This window comes from Balaenoptera borealis (genome assembly GCF_965194805.1).
Source record: "Balaenoptera borealis genome assembly, chromosome: 2".
In the NCBI taxonomy this organism is placed as follows: Eukaryota; Metazoa; Chordata; class Mammalia; order Artiodactyla; family Balaenopteridae; genus Balaenoptera; species Balaenoptera borealis.
In genome coordinates this window covers 180467796-180484009 of record NC_138867.1, presented here as the reverse complement: position 1 = coordinate 180484009, position 16214 = coordinate 180467796, and the positions used below count along the sequence as shown (strand labels likewise).

At 55.9% G+C, this 16214-nt stretch overlaps 1 protein-coding gene and 1 pseudogene across 5 annotated transcripts in view; one reads left to right on the top strand and one right to left on the bottom strand.

Moving 5' to 3' along the window:
- Nucleotides 1–4444, top strand: part of LOC309623630 (adenylate kinase isoenzyme 1-like) — a 17512-nt pseudogene extending 13068 nt beyond the window's left edge. Inside the window, exons 4-5 of the transcript in view lie at nt 2404–2606; nt 3396–4444. The product of the transcript in view is annotated as an adenylate kinase isoenzyme 1-like (transcript). The remainder of the gene's footprint in view (nt 1–2403; nt 2607–3395) is intronic.
- The window catches only part of KHSRP (KH-type splicing regulatory protein), an 18066-nt gene extending 1852 nt beyond the window's left edge, over nt 1–16214 (bottom strand). Inside the window, exons 1-20 of one of the 4 annotated variants that reach the window (XM_082380617.1) lie at nt 15824–16214; nt 14010–14106; nt 13337–13375; nt 12951–12990; nt 11954–12003; nt 11593–11664; nt 10754–10811; nt 10267–10441; nt 9988–10086; nt 9555–9653; nt 9317–9419; nt 8510–8610; nt 8270–8414; nt 8032–8192; nt 7841–7950; nt 7323–7411; nt 7037–7237; nt 6853–6930; nt 6611–6771; nt 4549–5408 (exon numbers count right to left, since the gene is read on the bottom strand). In XM_082380617.1, the coding sequence (XP_082236743.1) occupies nt 5400–5408; nt 6611–6771; nt 6853–6930; nt 7037–7237; nt 7323–7411; nt 7841–7950; nt 8032–8192; nt 8270–8414; nt 8510–8610; nt 9317–9419; nt 9555–9653; nt 9988–10086; nt 10267–10441; nt 10754–10811; nt 11593–11664; nt 11954–12003; nt 12951–12990; nt 13337–13375; nt 14010–14106; nt 15824–16081 (2145 nt within the window). In that variant the 5' untranslated portion in view covers nt 16082–16214 and the 3' untranslated portion in view covers nt 4549–5399. Of the gene's footprint in view, nt 1–4548; nt 6772–6852; nt 6931–7036; nt 7238–7322; nt 7412–7840; nt 7951–8031; nt 8193–8269; nt 8415–8509; nt 8611–9316; nt 9420–9554; nt 9654–9987; nt 10087–10266; nt 10442–10753; nt 10812–11592; nt 11665–11953; nt 12004–12950; nt 12991–13336; nt 13376–14009; nt 14107–15823 lie in introns of those variants that run through there. The other 3 variants (XM_082380615.1, XM_082380614.1, XM_082380616.1) reach the window with 3 other exon arrangements.

Below are 16214 nucleotides of genomic sequence, written 5' to 3'. Positions count from 1 at the left end.
TTCGTCAAACTCATCAATATTTTCTGTTATTTCTCCTGAATTTTGAGATGTTGTTTTTCCTCAATCCCAGGTTATAAGGTAATTAATTCATCCATGGTTTCTTTAGTACTTGTATAGTTTTATTTCTTACATTTATGTCTCTGATCCATTTGGAACATATCCTAGTTCGGGAAATTTGGTAAGGATTCCAAATGGTGAATCCAGTTGTCCCCACACCATTTATTTAAAAGTCTGTCCTTTCTCCATTGACTTGAGGTGGCACCCCAGCCATATGCCAACTTTCCATATTCACCCGAGTCTATTTCTGGACTTGCTATTCTGTTCCAGGGGTCTGTCTGTCCACCTGTGCACTGGTTTAAGGATGGCGGCTTTACCATGTTTTGATATCTGGTAGGTTGGATGCCCCCTTCCCCACCTCCACCGCCCATTGCTTTTCTTTGCCTTGTTTTTCCTGGATAGTCCTGCTTATTTTTGTAGACGAATGTTAGAATCAACCCATCTCCACTTAAAAAATATCATCACATTTGGATCACATTAAGATTATAAACTCATTTAGAAACAGCCTGACTGCTTTGTAACGTTGAGTCTTCCTACCCAAGAACATGTATCTCTTCCTTTTGTTCCAGTCTCCTTTCGAGTCACTTAGGAATATTTTACCTAAGTTTTCCTTAAAGATCTTCCTTTAAAGACAGTGCACAGTTTTGGGAAAAGTTTTGCCTGACTGTTTTATATATATTTTTTTTGTTGTTGCTTGTAATGTTGTTGTAAACGGGGCCTTCTTTCTTATTTCTAACTGGTGATTTTCATATACGTGTAAGCTTCTGTATGTTAATACTACATCCGGTTACTTTATCAAATTCTCTCAAGTCTGTACTAGTTTGTTGATTTTCATGAGTTTTCCAGAAATAGAATCACACCATCTGCAAACAGACATGATTTTATCTCCTCCTTTCCAATTTGGGTTTCTCCCATTGTTTTCTTTTATCTCATTGCTTTAGCTAATCCTCTCATATCTTACTAAGTTGTAACGTCCAGTGGGCAATTTTTTAAAAATTAATTAATTAATTAATTTTTGGCTGCATTGGGTCTTCATTGCTGCGTGCAGGCTTTCTCTAGTTGCGGCGAGCAGGGGCTACTCTTCATTGTGGTGCACGGACTTCTTTTTGCGGTGGCTTCTCTTGTTGCGAAGCAGGGCTCTAGTTACGTGGGCTTCAGTAGTTGTGGCTCACGGGCTCTAGAGCACAGGTTCAGTAGTTGTGGTGCACGGGCTTAGTTGCTCTACAGCATGTGGGATCTTCCCAGACCAGGGCTCAAACCCATATCCCCTGCATTGGCAGGTGGATTCTTAACCACTGTGCCACCAGGGAAATAAGAGTGGGCAATTTTATCTTATTCCCAACTTCAGCGGGAGAGCAAGTTTCCATTAAATAAGATGCTGGCTGAGAATATATTTACCAATTTCGAGTTTTTTTTTTTTTTTTAAATCAGGAATGCGTAAACTTTGTCTTTTAAATTGTTCTTTCTGTGTTTCTGAGAATTCTCACATGACTTTTTCTTTACTTAAGATATTAACACAACTGTATCGAACCATCCTTGCTTTCCTGGAGTGAATCCCACTTGGTTGTGTTTTTGTTGTTGTTTTAAAGTGCTGACAGATTCTATTTTGCAAGGAAATTCTGGAGGAAGTAGGAGGAGGTGGGGCTCACGGTGGGCCGCCTCGGAGACCCAGGGAGGTCTCCCTGCAGTGGGAGGCAGTGCAGTGGTGAGCTGGCAACTCTTGTACTTTCCCCAGTGAAAATGTCTAGGCAAGAGGAAGGCAAGGAGAAACTGCTTAAATCCATCTTAAAAGGGATATTTCAATCTAAATACCCATCGAGGAACCAGTTAAGTAAATCATAACACATCCACACAACAGCATACTATATAGTGATTAAAAAGGACTGGGAACTTCCTCGTGTGCCAATGTGCAACCATCTCCAGCTTACTAAGTGAATAAAATCAAGGGAAAATCAATGTCTTTACCATCTGTATGAAAAAGGAGGAAAAAGAACATCAGAACCAGATCTGCCTGGCACGTGCCTAAAATAGTTCTGGAAGGAGACGCAAGAAATAGAGAACTTGGTTGCCTCCAGGGAGGGTGAAACTGGGTGCCTGGGGACAGCAAGGAGACTCTTCGCCCTTTCCCAGTGGTGGTGTTTGGTTTATGAGCTCCACCAATGTCCTACCTGTCAAAAAATAAACACATAAAACAAAAACTTGGAACTCCAAAAGTAAAACGGACCCAGGGACCTGGTTATTCTTTACTGGGCCGCACCACCCTAGATTCCTGATCTCTGGGGCGGGGGCACAGGGGGCCAGTGCGCCCAGCCTCTTCCTCACCCAGCCCCCTTCACGTGTGCCTAGGTGGGCCGGGCCCCCAACCTCGTCATTGTGTTTGACTGCTCTGTGGAGGCAATGGTCCAGAGAGAGCTTGAGGCGCCGGGGCCAGGTGGAGTGCCGGGCCGATGACTGCAAGTCCGCCATCCGCCAGTGCCTGGAGGTGCGCTACACCCTGTGTCAGCCCATCCTGGCCTTCTACCAGCAGCAGAACCTGCTCCGAAACCTAAGTACTCCCTGCTTACTGCTCACTCCCCTGGCCCCCCAGGGGAGCAAGTCCAGCTGAAACAGCACAGGGGTTATACTGCAGCCCTGGCTCCCAGAACTCTGGGCCTCAGTTTCCCCAGCATGTACACTGGGGAGTTCCATTTCTTCCATTAGGCAGAATGGGTGCAGGCTGTGGCCTCCCAGGTATGACACCGAAGGTCTGAACGGAATGACTGGCTCCAAAACTGCAAAATTAAATACATTTCAGAACGTATCTCCAAAAAAAAAAAAAAACATGTTACGATTAGGACAACTGGTCAACCACAGCTCAACTCAAAGCCAGCCACGTGTTCTCAAGGTAGAAAGCAGGGAGATCTTAAAGTGACCCATGCAACTCCTGTACTTTCACTGCTGTGAAGACAGAGAACTCTGGTGTTGTTCCTGTTCCCCTCCCGCAACCAAAGGTAAGGAGAGCAAGAGTGAGAGAAGCTAGCCTCAACCACCAAGGATGGGATGGGAAGGGGGCGAGCTAGCCTGGCACAACCCTGGCCCTATGGCCTGTTCCCAGGGACAGCGTCCCCGCACAGTTTGTGCCCAGCTGTCAGTACCGCGCGGCCTTGCAGGGCAGCCCTCCGGCCCCATTTCCGTCTCCCCTCGTCCACACGGCCCTGGGGCTGCACCTCTCGATTCTTTACCAGCAACTAAAAGGGGCCTGCGAACCTGTCACCCCCTCCGTCAGGGGGTGGAGGGCAGTGACCCTGCGATACTCAGAACTGAACCCCCCTTTGCTCCCCTTCTCTAGATCTTGGCAGAAGCAGCTCCAGAAAACATTTTTGCCAAGTGCTGCTCTGTCATCCAAAGTCTGCAGTGAGTCAGGACAGGGCCAGGGGCTCCGCTCTCCCCTTGCCCCAGAGCTCAGAGCAGGTGCACTGGCCTGAGGTGAGACGCCTGGTGAGGGGAGCCTGGGGTTCCAATCTAAGCTGACTCCCCACGTGACCCCAGATCGACAGCCTCCCCCTTTCCTGGGCCCGCTGCCCCACAAGTGGGCTGACTGGGGGCCACCAAGGGGCACTCCCACTGGGGCAGGTCCCTAATAAACCTGGAAGGTCATGGGGGCCGTGAACAGCCCCACCTAGAGGTGGCAGCTGTTGCCTGTAGGCCCAGACATCCAGATTCTGAGTGGGACTCCTGAGTTTTTCAGCACTGGTATTTCAACCCTAAATCCCAGAGGAACACCCCAGGCAAACAGCATGCCTCCACACGATCACCCCTGGGCCCGACAGCTCAAGTGGCCTCTCAGACCACCGTCCCATCTCCTGCCCTCGTCCTTAGACTGCCGCAAACCACTGGAATGGACACCCTTCCTTTCAACAGGCCAGGTTTCCACCTCAGGGCTCGCTAGCAAAACAGGCCACAGCTAGGCATGCCATCAGGGCCATGCCGAGTCCCGCAAGGCACGGCCGGCCATGGGTTTGCTGTGGTGGCAGGCTGTAGCCATGGGAACACCTGTCCCTGGGGACCCTCCTGGGGGCCTTGCTCCCCACGTTCCCAGAGGCAGGAACGCTGGAGGAGGACTGCACTGCTGGGGCTCTGCCTGCTTCTCCCTTCCTACAAGACCAGGCGGCCAGTCTTTGGGGGGCCCACACCCCACTCTCACGGGCCAAGCTCCTCTTCAGCTTGTTTCCTCTGCAAACACAACTGCGGCCAGCACGCCGTTTTAGACAAAAAGCACTTTATTTAACCAAAAAAGGGGTGGGGGGCAGAGTTAGGAAAGCACAATGCGCCTGCAGAAAACTATCTTTTCTTATAATTCCGGTTTAAAAAAAAAAAAAAAAACCAACACAACACAAAGCTTGTAATTTCCAATCACCATTATCAGGCTTTTACAACATCTATAAAGAACAAACATCTGCTTCAAAACTCTACGGGGAGAGAAAGAGAGAGACGGCACCCGGCAGACACGGGGAGGTTTTGTTATCATTTATTTGTGAAGTTAAAAACGAGCGATAAAAAGTAAAAACTGCCATACAATTTTTTTTTTGTTTTGTTCTCAACTGTTTTCCGTTTCAACGTCCTCTTGAACCGATGAAACACGACAGAGCAGTCCTGGGGGCGGGGGGCGGGAGGGGTGGGCGGCAGGGGAGCTGAGCTGGGGCGGGGGGGGGGGGGGAGCGAGAGGAGGAGCAGAGAGGCTGAGCGAGGGGCTGCCTGACATGGGGGGGGGGGTGGCGGGCTTTCCTGCAATACCAATACCTGGTCCAAGGAATGTTCCAACTCTAACTAAAAAAAACAAATAGCAAGAGTGACTTTTTTTCCTTTTTAAAAGTTTATTTTAAAAACATGAAGAGGGCCAAAGGTGGTAGTGAGGAGTCAATGAATTGCTTTCTCCTGAAAGAGGCAGGGTCAGGAACGCTGGGGTGGGGCGGGGGGGGGATGATAGAGATTTTTTAATATATATATATATAATTTCATAGGGTTTGTTTTGCTTTTTAATTTTTAATCTTTTTTTTTTTGCAGAGATTTAGTTCTCGCTATCTTCTATGGCTGGCTCAACATGAAAGATCCGAATTTTGAAAGAAAAAAAGCATGTGAGACACACAGAATGAGCAAGAGAGCGAGAGAGCGAGAGCCCGGCACCGCCTGTGCTGCGACCTCCAAGCCACTCACAGCGAGGGCTCCCCAGGCACCCCCCACTTGGCAGCCATCGCTCTCTCGACAAACAAACGGAAGAAAAACAAACAAAAAGCCCCCAAACAGAAAATGGAAAAAAAATAATAAAAGATTTTCACAGATGAAGAAGTTCACATTCATTCGATTCATTGAGCCTGCGGAGAGGGAAGAGATAGGAATTGGTCACTACGGGAGGGGAGGCGGGAGACTGGGGGACTGGGGCGAGGAGGGGGCCAGGAAGCCCCTCTCCCGAGCCTGTGGCGAGCGCAGGCCGAAGGATGTGTCTGTAGCTGTCTAGTCAGTGCTCCGGGGCTCGGCTGAAGTCAGACTGGCTCCCTGATGGAGGAGAGAGTGACACAAAGGAAGGAGAAGAAGCAGGGAGAGAGGGAGGGAGGGAGGGAGGGAGGGAGTGGGGGGGGAGAGAGAGAGAGAGAGAGAGAGAGAGAGAGAGAGAGAGAGAGAGAGAGAGAGAGAGAGAGAGAGAGAGAGAGAGAGCGCGAGAGAGGGCGGGCGAGAAGCGCTCAGGGCTGGGAGCAGGGGAGGGGAGGGGAGGGAGGAGGGGGCCCTGTCTTTAGGAAGGAGGGCGGGCGGCCCCGGCGCATCACAACATGACAGTCAGAGATCACGGTGTCCCCACAACACCCCTGTGAGGTAGGTTGGAAGGTGGCAGCGATCGTCATGCCCACTTCACAGACAAGACCAGGACACAAGGCGGGCGCGGGAGCAGAGAGGCCGAGCCTGGGCGGAGCGGGAGGGCCCAGGCCCTTCGGCACCTCCCCACCGCCCACGGGAGGAGCCACGGGAGGAGCCACGGCCGGGCCACGGCCGAGCCGCACGGGGCCGCTTGCAGCACACACAGTCACTTGGACACGCGGGGAGAGATCGTGGTTTCAAAAATAAAAGAATCAAAAGAACAAAAACCATGAAAGTAATGCAGAGAGGGGAAAAAATATCCGTTTTCTTCCCAAGTGGCCAGATTTTGAGTGAGTTAGCAGCCAGGATGGCGACCAGCATCTGAGCGGACGGCCTGCCCCCCACCCCCAGGACTACCCACCAGTTCAACAGTTCCTCCTTTTATTTGTTTCGCGCGCTCTCCCCCAGCATCATTGACAGCGTTACACAGGAACAAGCGGGCCGGCGGAGGGAGGCCTCTTCGTTTAACCTCTGGACCCAGCACACACTTCCCCCGGCGCGTGGGGACTCCCGGAGACCTCTGGCCACGTGGCCCCCGCTGCAGGCATCAAGGACACACCCCGCAGGGGAAGGGATTTCCGGCGCTACCCACTAAGGCAGGATGGACGGTAGCCGGGGGTTGGAAGGAGAAAGGAGGAGGAGGAGGGTGGCAATTCCCACTTGCCTGCTGCTGTCCCTGCTGTGTGGGTGGAGGCTGGGGGCCGCCAGGACCTGGAGTCTGTCCGTAGTAAGCGGCTTGCTGTCTGTAATATTCGGCCCAGGCGGCACTGTAGTCCGGCTGGGAGCCTGGGGGCGCTCCCGGACCCCCTCCCGTGGCCACTTGAGCTGTGGGGGAGCAGAGGGCGGGTGAGTGTGGCCGGCACGAGGGCGAGCCCGGTCCTGCCCCCCGCGGCCCCGCCGGCTCACCCTGCTTCTTGTAGTACTCCTCCCAGGCCTTCGTGTAGTCCTGCTGCGGGGGCGCGCCGGGCTGCTGGGGCTGCTGGCCTGTGGACACAGGCTGCGAGGTCAGAGCCCAGGCGGGGGACACGGCCACCCACCCGCCCACTGCTCGCTGGCGGACCCGAGCCCCCGCCGTGGGCCAGGCACTCACCGATCTTCTTGTAATACTCCTCCCAGGCCTTAGTGTAGTCCGACTGGCCGGCAGGTGGAGGCTGAGGGGGCTCGCCCTGGGTGGGCGGGGCCGCGGGGGCCGGCGCTGGGCCTGGCACGGGGCCTGGGGGCTGCTGGTAGTAGTGTGAGTAGTAGGCGGCCCAGGCGGCGTTGGGGTCTGCGGCGGCAGCCGCGGCTTTATCTGTGGGAGGAGGACGTGTGGGCTGAGCGGTGGCCCGGAAAGCCGGCCCCCTCTCCGCCTGCCCTGATCAGGTCCTTACACTTACTCGGGTCGTGAGGAGCAGGCGGCTGCCACTGAGGGTAGGTATTGCCCCAGCCCTGGGGTGGGTACTGGTGAGGAGGGGGGCCTCCAGCACTGTAGGACGAGAACGGGGAACACGTGAGCCAGGCTGCTCCTGGGTCCCCACAGAGGATGGCCGCAGCTCGGACGGGGACCCAGAGCACCCCTTGAGTGGCGCTGCGGGTTCCTGGCCCAGGGAAGGGCATGAGATGACCGATGCAAACGCCAAAGGCTGTGTTGACTCAAGGAAGTGCAAGTCCCCGAGCGCACCATGCACGGATCTACGCGTGGGTGGAGACCAAGGGCAACACCTGTGGCATCTTTTAAGAATGTGTCTGTAAAACAGGGGGCTGGCCGGGATCACGTCTGAGGCCAAACGCTCAGCACTTCCACGAGGCGGGGCTGGCCATCTCAGTGGAGGGGACGGACACAGGGTCCGCCAGTCTCCCTGCCAGCACAGCCCCACCCCACCCCAAACCCCAGGGAGCCGGCAGGGATACTCACTGAGGGGGAGCCCCGGGTGGCCCCTGATTGAAGGGCCCGGGGTTGAAGGGTCCCATGGGGCCGGCAGGGCCTGGGCCCCCAGGGCCTGGTCCCACTGGGCAGAGGGGACCCTGGAGGAAAGAGAATCGGACAGGTCAGTGGAGTGGGAGCAGGAGCCAGGCCCAGGCTCCCAGAGCCCCTCCCCAGCCCACCTCGATCTTCTCCTCGATGAGCTGCTTGGCGTGGTCGATCTGCTGGGGCGAGCCCCGGATGATGAACAATTTGAAGTTGGGGTCCCCGTTGGGTGGCAGCTGCCGGGAGATCTCTACAAAGGCGCCCGTCTGCTGGTTTATGGCTTTCACGTTCTCGCCACCTGCGGAAGCCACAGGCTGTGAAGGGAGGGTGGGAGGAGAGCGGGGAAGGGATGGGGCCCGTGGAAGGGCTACTCACCTCGGCCGATGACCAGACCGCACTTGTGAGTGGGAATGGAGAAGGTCATCTCCCCACCGGGAGGGCCCCAGTTGCCTTGGCCTCTTCCTCGACCTCGGCCCCCTGGGGGCATGCCAGGACCCCCTGGAGGGCCCGGGGGACCACTCTGCAGGGCAGGGAGGAGACAGAGGGTTAACACAGGAACCCAGCCTGGCCCCTCTGTCCCCACCAGCCCTTCTCAGCACAGCCGACGCCACCCACCCTGAGGCTCTGGAGGAGATCATTGATGATCCTCGCGGCGTGCTCACACCGGTCTGGGGGCCCCATTATGTGAGCTATCTTCTCGGGACCCGTCCCATCATCTGAGGCAGCACCCAGAGAACAAAAACGCAATTACAAGAGAAGCACAACTCCAAACCCCCATTAACACCGCCTCTTCAGGGTAGAAGCTGGACCAGGCTAGGTGTCTGAAATATCTCAGCCTCAAAGTGCTGCTCGCCGCCCTCCACGTATTCAGGGGCCGAGAAAGGCCGGCGGGCCCACGGTGCCAGAGAAGGAAACCAACCAGCTAAGGCAGGGTGGCGGATGAGGCTTCTTTCTGAATCAGGTATCCCCCAAAACTAACGGATGCACTTGACAGAACTAAGAACTGACAACAAAACTCTCAAAAGCACAGAGGAGTCCCTCCTCCCCACAGACCCTCTCACTGTGGTTGGCAGGAGCCCAGAGCTGGGGCCGTGTAAGCTAATGCAGCCCAGGGGCCCTGGCGGCGTGGTCAGGAGAGCCCTTGGGCGGGGAGAGGAAAAAAGAGGATCTGACAGGAGAGAAAAACACACTCTCCCCTTGGACTTGGAAAGCTGCCTGTCACCCACTTTCTCACGTGGCTGTCCCACCGGGGGGGAGGTGATGAGGTATGTCCTGCTGGTCTAGGAGTAATGAGGCACCGCAGGGGCTCAACAGGCTAACCCTGGTGCCAAGCTGCCCGCAGGGGACCCCAAGAGTGCTCCTCAGCGGACAGACCTGGTCAACACGTCCACGTGCCCAGCGGACCCCCGGCTGGCCCCTGACCTTGTTTAAACTGTATCCGAACACCCGCGTCATTCTGGATCTTCTTAATCATCTCTCCGCTCCGGCCGATGACCACCCCCACAGAATGCCTAGGCACTGGCACCTGAGGGCGGGCGGGACGCAGGAGAGTCAGCTGGGCTCTGTCCCCAGCCTGCGGCCCTCTACTGCCCGCTGGCCAACCTCCCCGCCCCCCCAGCCTATCCTGGCACTCCATCCACCTGGGGAAGCCTGCACTCACATCAATGCCCCCGCCGATCCGGGATCCATACTCATTCCGGTCCCCAAAGCCACCCTGGTCACGCTCCCGAAGGATGTCCATCACCATCTCGCAGGCTTGCTACAAACACACGAAGCACAGTGCTCATATAAGCACCGCCGCCCCACCGCGTGCCCAGGGGTCACGGGCCTAAGCTAAGGACCAACGCACGTGTGCCGAGCTCTTTATCCGCCGCCCTAAGAGGCAGACGTGGTGAGCACCCCCATTTTCTGGAGTTTAGGCCACCTGCTCACGTACAAACGGCCGGGAGGCAGAGTTCAGCAGAGAACAAGTCCTGGGCTGACTTCAAAGCCAGCGCTCTTGAAAACCTCTCCACTTGCATATGAATCTCCAGCTCATCTGCCTGCCCTCTCTCTGCCCCAGAACCCCTCGCTAGCCCCCGGGGTGCGGTCACCTGTACTTTGTAAGGGTCTCCAATGATCCGGAGTGGTTTGTCCACGTTCGTGTTCTGGGATCCATCTTGGATTAAAATCATCTTCACTCCAGCCCGTTCCTTTACAGCCAAGGTTGAGAGTCAGTGCTGAGCTCTCAAAGGACTTTCTGGGGCATGTGGGGGGCCGGGTGTGATCAAAAAGGATGAAGGACCCTGGCAAAGCGGCTGGGGGCAGCGGTGTGCAGACGCACAGCCCCAGGGAGGAAACTTTCTTGGGAGGGGAGGGGTCCATTCCCTTACCTGCAGCTGCTTAATCGTCTCTCCACCTTTGCCGATGACCAGGCCGGCCTTCCCTGCGGGGATCATGATCTCCTGCACCGTGCCGTTCTGGCCCCCGTTGGCGTTGTCGTGGAACTGTCCAGGGGGGCCCCCACGACCCCGAGAGACGATATCATCCAGCATCATCTTTGCTTTCCTGGGAAGGGGAAGAATGGGTGTCATCACCTGAGAGAGGACTGGCCTGGCAGCTCCACCCAGGTCCCAGGGAAGGCGATTCCAACCCACATGGCCTGACAGATGACAAATGGTCCTGTCCTTGGGGCTGGGGCTATTCAGGCCCAGGTTCCCCAGATCTCAGGATTCAGGGGAATCATAGAGTCAGGACAGCCCCCCTGGAGAGGGCAAGGCTTGAGAGACATGGTGTGGGAGTCACCCTCAACTTCAAAGGGATCCAGAGGGCTTCTGCCCACTCTCTTTGTCACAGTGACAGGCCCAGCCAGGGACTTACTGCACAGACTCCGGGGCTCCTGTCAAGGACACGCTGCGCTCGGGTAGGCCACCGCTGTCTGGAGAGAAGAGAAGATAGGGTCAATGCATTCTTGGGTCTGCAGCCACCAGGAGGACTTTCCATGTAGATGAGGAGACCTCCAGAACAATCAGTGGCTACTTCTGCCACCGTGTGGCGGCCTGACAGATCAGTTTACCTCTCCAACACTTGGGAGGCTGCTCTACACAAGGCCAAGGTCAGGAAGCTTACAATCCAGTAAGGGAGGCAAAACTTTTAGGAAAAAAGATGAGATGGAAAGCAAGGCAGATTCCAGAAAGTCCCAAACCTGGGCCCCGTCCATCACCACTGATGACGAGCAGCTTCCAGTCAATGAAGGGCACGGGTTAGGCAGGGCGAGCCCTCAGAAAGCCCTGCAAAGCAGGCACTTGCCGAGGAGCAGGCAGAACTGGACTTGAACCCAGGCCTGACCTCAGCTCTTCTTCCTAATGAGCTCCCCTGCCTCACACATTCCCGCCTGTTTTCCACCAGGTGTTTACCTCAGGTGGCAACATGGTCAGAGCAGGGTCTGGGGTGCAGCTCCCTGTACTGGATTCCAGCCCTCCCCGCTCACCAGAAAACTGAAGAAAATAAAGAGTTGTAGCTACACCTCGAGGCGCCGTGCTAGAGCCTAGCACATAAAACGTGCTCAATGAACACCAGTCCGTTTCACCTCTATCCAATCACGGCAATCAGAGGATTATGACAGAGAGCCCAAGAGCACCCCCACACACACCCCGCCCAGCCCCGCTCAGCTCAGCCCAGCCCAGGGCCTGTCCTGGCCCAGATCTGGCTTCCCATACCTGGAGAGATCTGCACTTTGCAGCCCGAATCTTGCTGGATTTTGTTAATCTGTTCACCTCCTCTGCCAATGACTAGGTGGAAAAAAAGAACAAAAGCAGAGATTGAGGCGGGGAGCCGGGCGCTGAGAAGACTGTGTGGAGGGGGTCCCGGCCCCGCTGATGTTCGGGGGGTGGGGGTGGGGGGGCGGAGCAGCCAAGTTGAGAGCTCCGCTGTTCCCCCGGCCAGAGAGGATGGGAACAGAGAGAGCATGAAATGGGCTCTTTCAAACCAGAGGTTCCTGGGCTGCCGGGGGCTCCTGGGAGACTGTCCCAGAGACGGGGGGGTAACGGGCATCCCTGATCACGGCTGACCCACACTCACTTAGTCCCACCATGCCGTCTGGGACTCTGTACTCTTCTGTCATTGAAGTCCTGCAAAGAGAGACGACGAGAGTCAGCCTCAAGTAGGAGCGAAGTAGGGGGGATGGAAGAGCCAGAGGGCCTCCTGGAGAAAGATCCCCAAAGCCACAGGCCCTGCCTTCTATGACATAGGGACCAAGCCCCCGCCTTCTATGACATAGGGACCAAGCCCCCACAGGCCCAAGCAGAGTCTGACAACAGCTCGGGGGCTCCCTCGGCCCACAGCAGATCACCCAACCTCTCGGGGCCTCAGTTTCCCTTTCTGGGCCACGAGAGGCTTGGTCTGGGGTGGCGTGAACCCCTGGACCAGTGCTGAGAGAACTTGGGACACTTTCACAGAAATCTGATGGTGTCATCTGATGTCTATAGATCTTAATTAAAAAAAAAAAAAAACTGGCTTTGTATCTTTTTCATTTCATTTTCCTAGTAAGTTGTTTTTACTGCATTTCACAAAACTTTAGCCAACTGAGAAAAAAAAAAAAAAAAGAACAGGGTCCTTCACAAAGGATTCTACGTCAGATTCACTGAGGTCATTCTGGGGCAAAAAGGTAAGAAAGACCCTCCCCCCACCCCGACCCCCTGGCTCCTCCAGCTCTCAGGGAACAAGAATCTACGGAAGACAGATGAGAAGGCTAAGGTCAGTCCCCAGCTTTTCCTAGGAGGAGGGATAGCTGTGCTTCTGACTGTCCCCACTCCAAACAAAGGAAGCAAGAGGGTGCAGAGCTCCCCCTTCCTCATTACAGCTAACAGCCACAGCCCTGTGCTCTCTACAGCCCCACAGACAGTAAGTACAAGGGACAAATGAAGCTCCTTCTGCTTTTCATTCCTTTCCCTGGTCAAGCAGCAAGGGAGACAAAGCCCTAAACGATGTGGCCTCAGACAGAGCTCTCCCTCAAGTCAGTACAAAAGGCCAGAGATAGCGAGAAAAGAAATGACATGTTCTCCAAATCACAACTTACCTGGGGGGAGGATGGATGGGTCCAAGCTGAGAACTGATGGCTGCAGAGAGAAAATCCAAAGGAAAGATTGGCCTGGTTCCTCTTTGGGACCCCAAACACTGCCGGCCCCAGGCATTCCTGCCTGCACGAGGGGCAACTAGCACTTATCACAGTGCTTCCGAGCCTTCCCGAGTGAACGCAATGGAGCCCGCCTCACAACCACACACACTCTGAGGTTTCTGCCTCAATTCCCAGGCTCTGGGTTCTCTAAAGCTCATGGACCCCAGAGGAACACCAAGAGCCTCCATGCAGGAGGTGCTGTCTGCTCAGTACTTCCAGCTCCCCACTGCTAGAAACCTCCTAAGATCCTGAAGCTGCCCTCTGCCTGTGTCACCCAGTGGACTTACAGTCTCCCTGGGAAGCCAGTTTCTTGCTCTCCGGTTGGTCTGTGAAAAGAAGAGGATGTCAGATGCAGCACCCACCCACCCACCCACAGCTGCCTCAAATCTGATGCTGGTGCCGCATGTCCTGGCAGACAATCGTCCTGTCCCCCAGCCCCCACATCAGAGCCAGGGCAGGGGAGTAGCAGAGATCAACCCCTGAGGGGGGCCAGACTTCATCAATCCCCCCCTACTGGCACTCAGGTATAAGAAGCCCTTTGTAACAGGGGGAAAATTACGGTGGCACCCGAGTCCTTCCGGCTTAGGACCAAACCTGCCTTGGGGAAGTCAGGCTGATCACTGAGTTGATACTCTGGGCTGCTCTGGATCACACTGCATGCCCCCGGGCCAGCCACACTGCACTGATGTGGGGCCTCGAGAGAACTGCCAACACTTCCCTAGCTTGGCAGGAGGGGAGGAACAGTCTTGAGAACTTACAACTTGGACCTGGTCACAATCAATCTGCCCTCCACTCAGCCACCTGATACCTCAGGATGGCAGCCCGAACAAAAAGAGACAACAAAGCTGGGATCGCTGAGGTTTTAAAAGACCAAAATGGCAGCGGGCTCCCCCCACTTTGAACCACATTCAAACAAAGGCACCTCACTCTCTCCCCCCTGCCCCTCCAGCAGGTAGTTACCTCCATCTTCTAACTGCCTCTTTTGGCCTCCAAAACCAAAATCAGGAGTGCTGTTATTTACTGTTGTAGCGGCATCACCTCCAATTTTGGCTGCGATCTAGAAATAAAGTTGTAAGCAGAGAAAAATTACCACCCAAAATCTCCCTCCATGGTGCTCAGATCGACTTCTCTGGTTCATTAAACCCAACAGGTCTTGCTGTCTGGCTTGGGAGAGGCTTCCCCCAGATTTGGGGAAGAGCCTGGGGGTTAAGACCTTCTAGAAAAAGTTTTTACCCAAGGCCTCAGAGTTCAAGAGTTATTCAGGAATTTCAAAACTCCCTTTTCTCTATGAGACTTGTGCCTAATTTGTTTGTGGCCAGAGTGTAATCCACACTGACTTGTTCTAGGGGCGAAAGGAACAGAAGTTCAGGTGCCAGGGAAGGTCCTCAGGGCCCCTCCTCCAGGGAGAACTTTCAGACACTCCCTTGCCCAAGCTCCTGGTCCTCTGGGATGCTGAAGAGCACAACTTTCCTTTATCTCCCTCACTCTCAAAATCTTTGCATTTGTTCAACAAATCTTAGAAAAGTTTTTGCTTCAAGGCATCTGAAACCCTCATTTTAACCAAAACAGAAGACCTTTCTCAGAACACGTTACATATTAGACACACGAACAGCAACGTCAAATAAACTCCAACCCAACAAATTTAAGACCAGACTCTGCTGGTGGAATCATTACAAGTTTTCCAAAGAAACACAAACCATGAGCTGAGGATCTATCTTTTCACCTGTAAAACTTTTTCTTTTTTCTTTTTAAAAACACTTTGAGCCAAAACTCTTGGGATGCCTAGATGGGGCCTTATCCCACCCCAACTGACAGCACCAACTCTCCTTGTTAGAGTTGCTTCTCACTCAAGACAGTTTGGGGGCAACCAGATCAAGTGCAGCTTAGAACCCTGTCCCACCCCAGGGGTGAAAGTCACAGACCACGCTGGGAGGGGAAGAGGGCATTCCCCTAACGGGACCTCCCACTGTGTCCTGGAGGTTTTGGGACAATCCTGAGTGAGAAAGCACTCAATGGCCTGAGCCGGGTCAGCTTCCTTTTGAAAGGGCAACAAAGTTCTCTCTTTCTATGGGCCTCCTCCCCTCAGGCCGTGGGGAGGCCGAGAATGGAGCCGGGGATGTCACACACCAGCATGTGACACCTCCACGTAGTCATCATGCCCCAAAACACAGTGGTGGGACCCTTCCCTTCTCTCCCCAAAAGAGACAGACCACGCTTTCAAGTCACCAGAAGCATCAAAAAGAGCCAGTCCCTAGGCCCACCCTCCCCATTTCAACTAAGTGCTTGGCCACCACCTGGCAGCCAAAGGGTCCCCTTTCCACTTTACAAGCTCAAGAGGACTTTTCTTCCCGCCCCGAAGTCCCTCCTTCCTGGGGAGCAGGCAGAAATGGGACCGGGTTGGGGGCAAACTGCTCTTTGCCCTGATGGGGAGGTGGGGGCACAGCAAGACTTCCCTGGGAAGGCGGACCCCCTGCTTCCAGGAGTGGAGAATGTCCTAACGGGGGAGAGAAGTCCCCAAAGTGAGTCCCCGAGCTCCAGGTACCCTGCACACGCAGCGGCCGCTCTTGGGTGAACCCCGGACGACCCTTCCCCCTGCAGGGGGTCACCCCCGGGGGGGGCCCCCCACTCCAGGTGTCTGGGGAGGCCCAGGCCCCCGCCCCCCGCCCCACGTGACCCCGCGGCGGCCCCGCCCCCCCCCGCGACCCCGCGCGCGCACGTGACCCCGCCCCCTCCCCCGCCCGCGCGCGCGCCCCTCAGGCCCGCGGCCTCCTCACCTGGCGGGCCCGCTGCACTGCGTCTGCGAAGGCGTCCTTGCGGATTCCCGGACCACCCCCGCCGGGCGGCTGCGAGGGGCCCCCGGCTGACCCTCCGCCCGGGCCGCCGCCGCCTGGACCGCCGCCGCCCCGGTCCCCCGCGCCCGGCGGGCCCGGCGGCGGGCCTCCCCCGGCACCCCCGGCTCCTCCGGATCCCCCGCCCCCGCCGGCGGGTGGCGGCGGCCCGGGCGGGGGTCCTCCCGTGCTGTAGTCCGACATGGCGCGGCGGGGCCGGGCCTGGCGCGGAGGCTGAAGCTGAGGAGGCGGCGGCGGCAGCAGCGGCTCAACGCGGGAACAAGGCCTCGCTCCACACGGCCGCGGAGCACTCTGGGAACCCAGCGGCTGGAAAGAC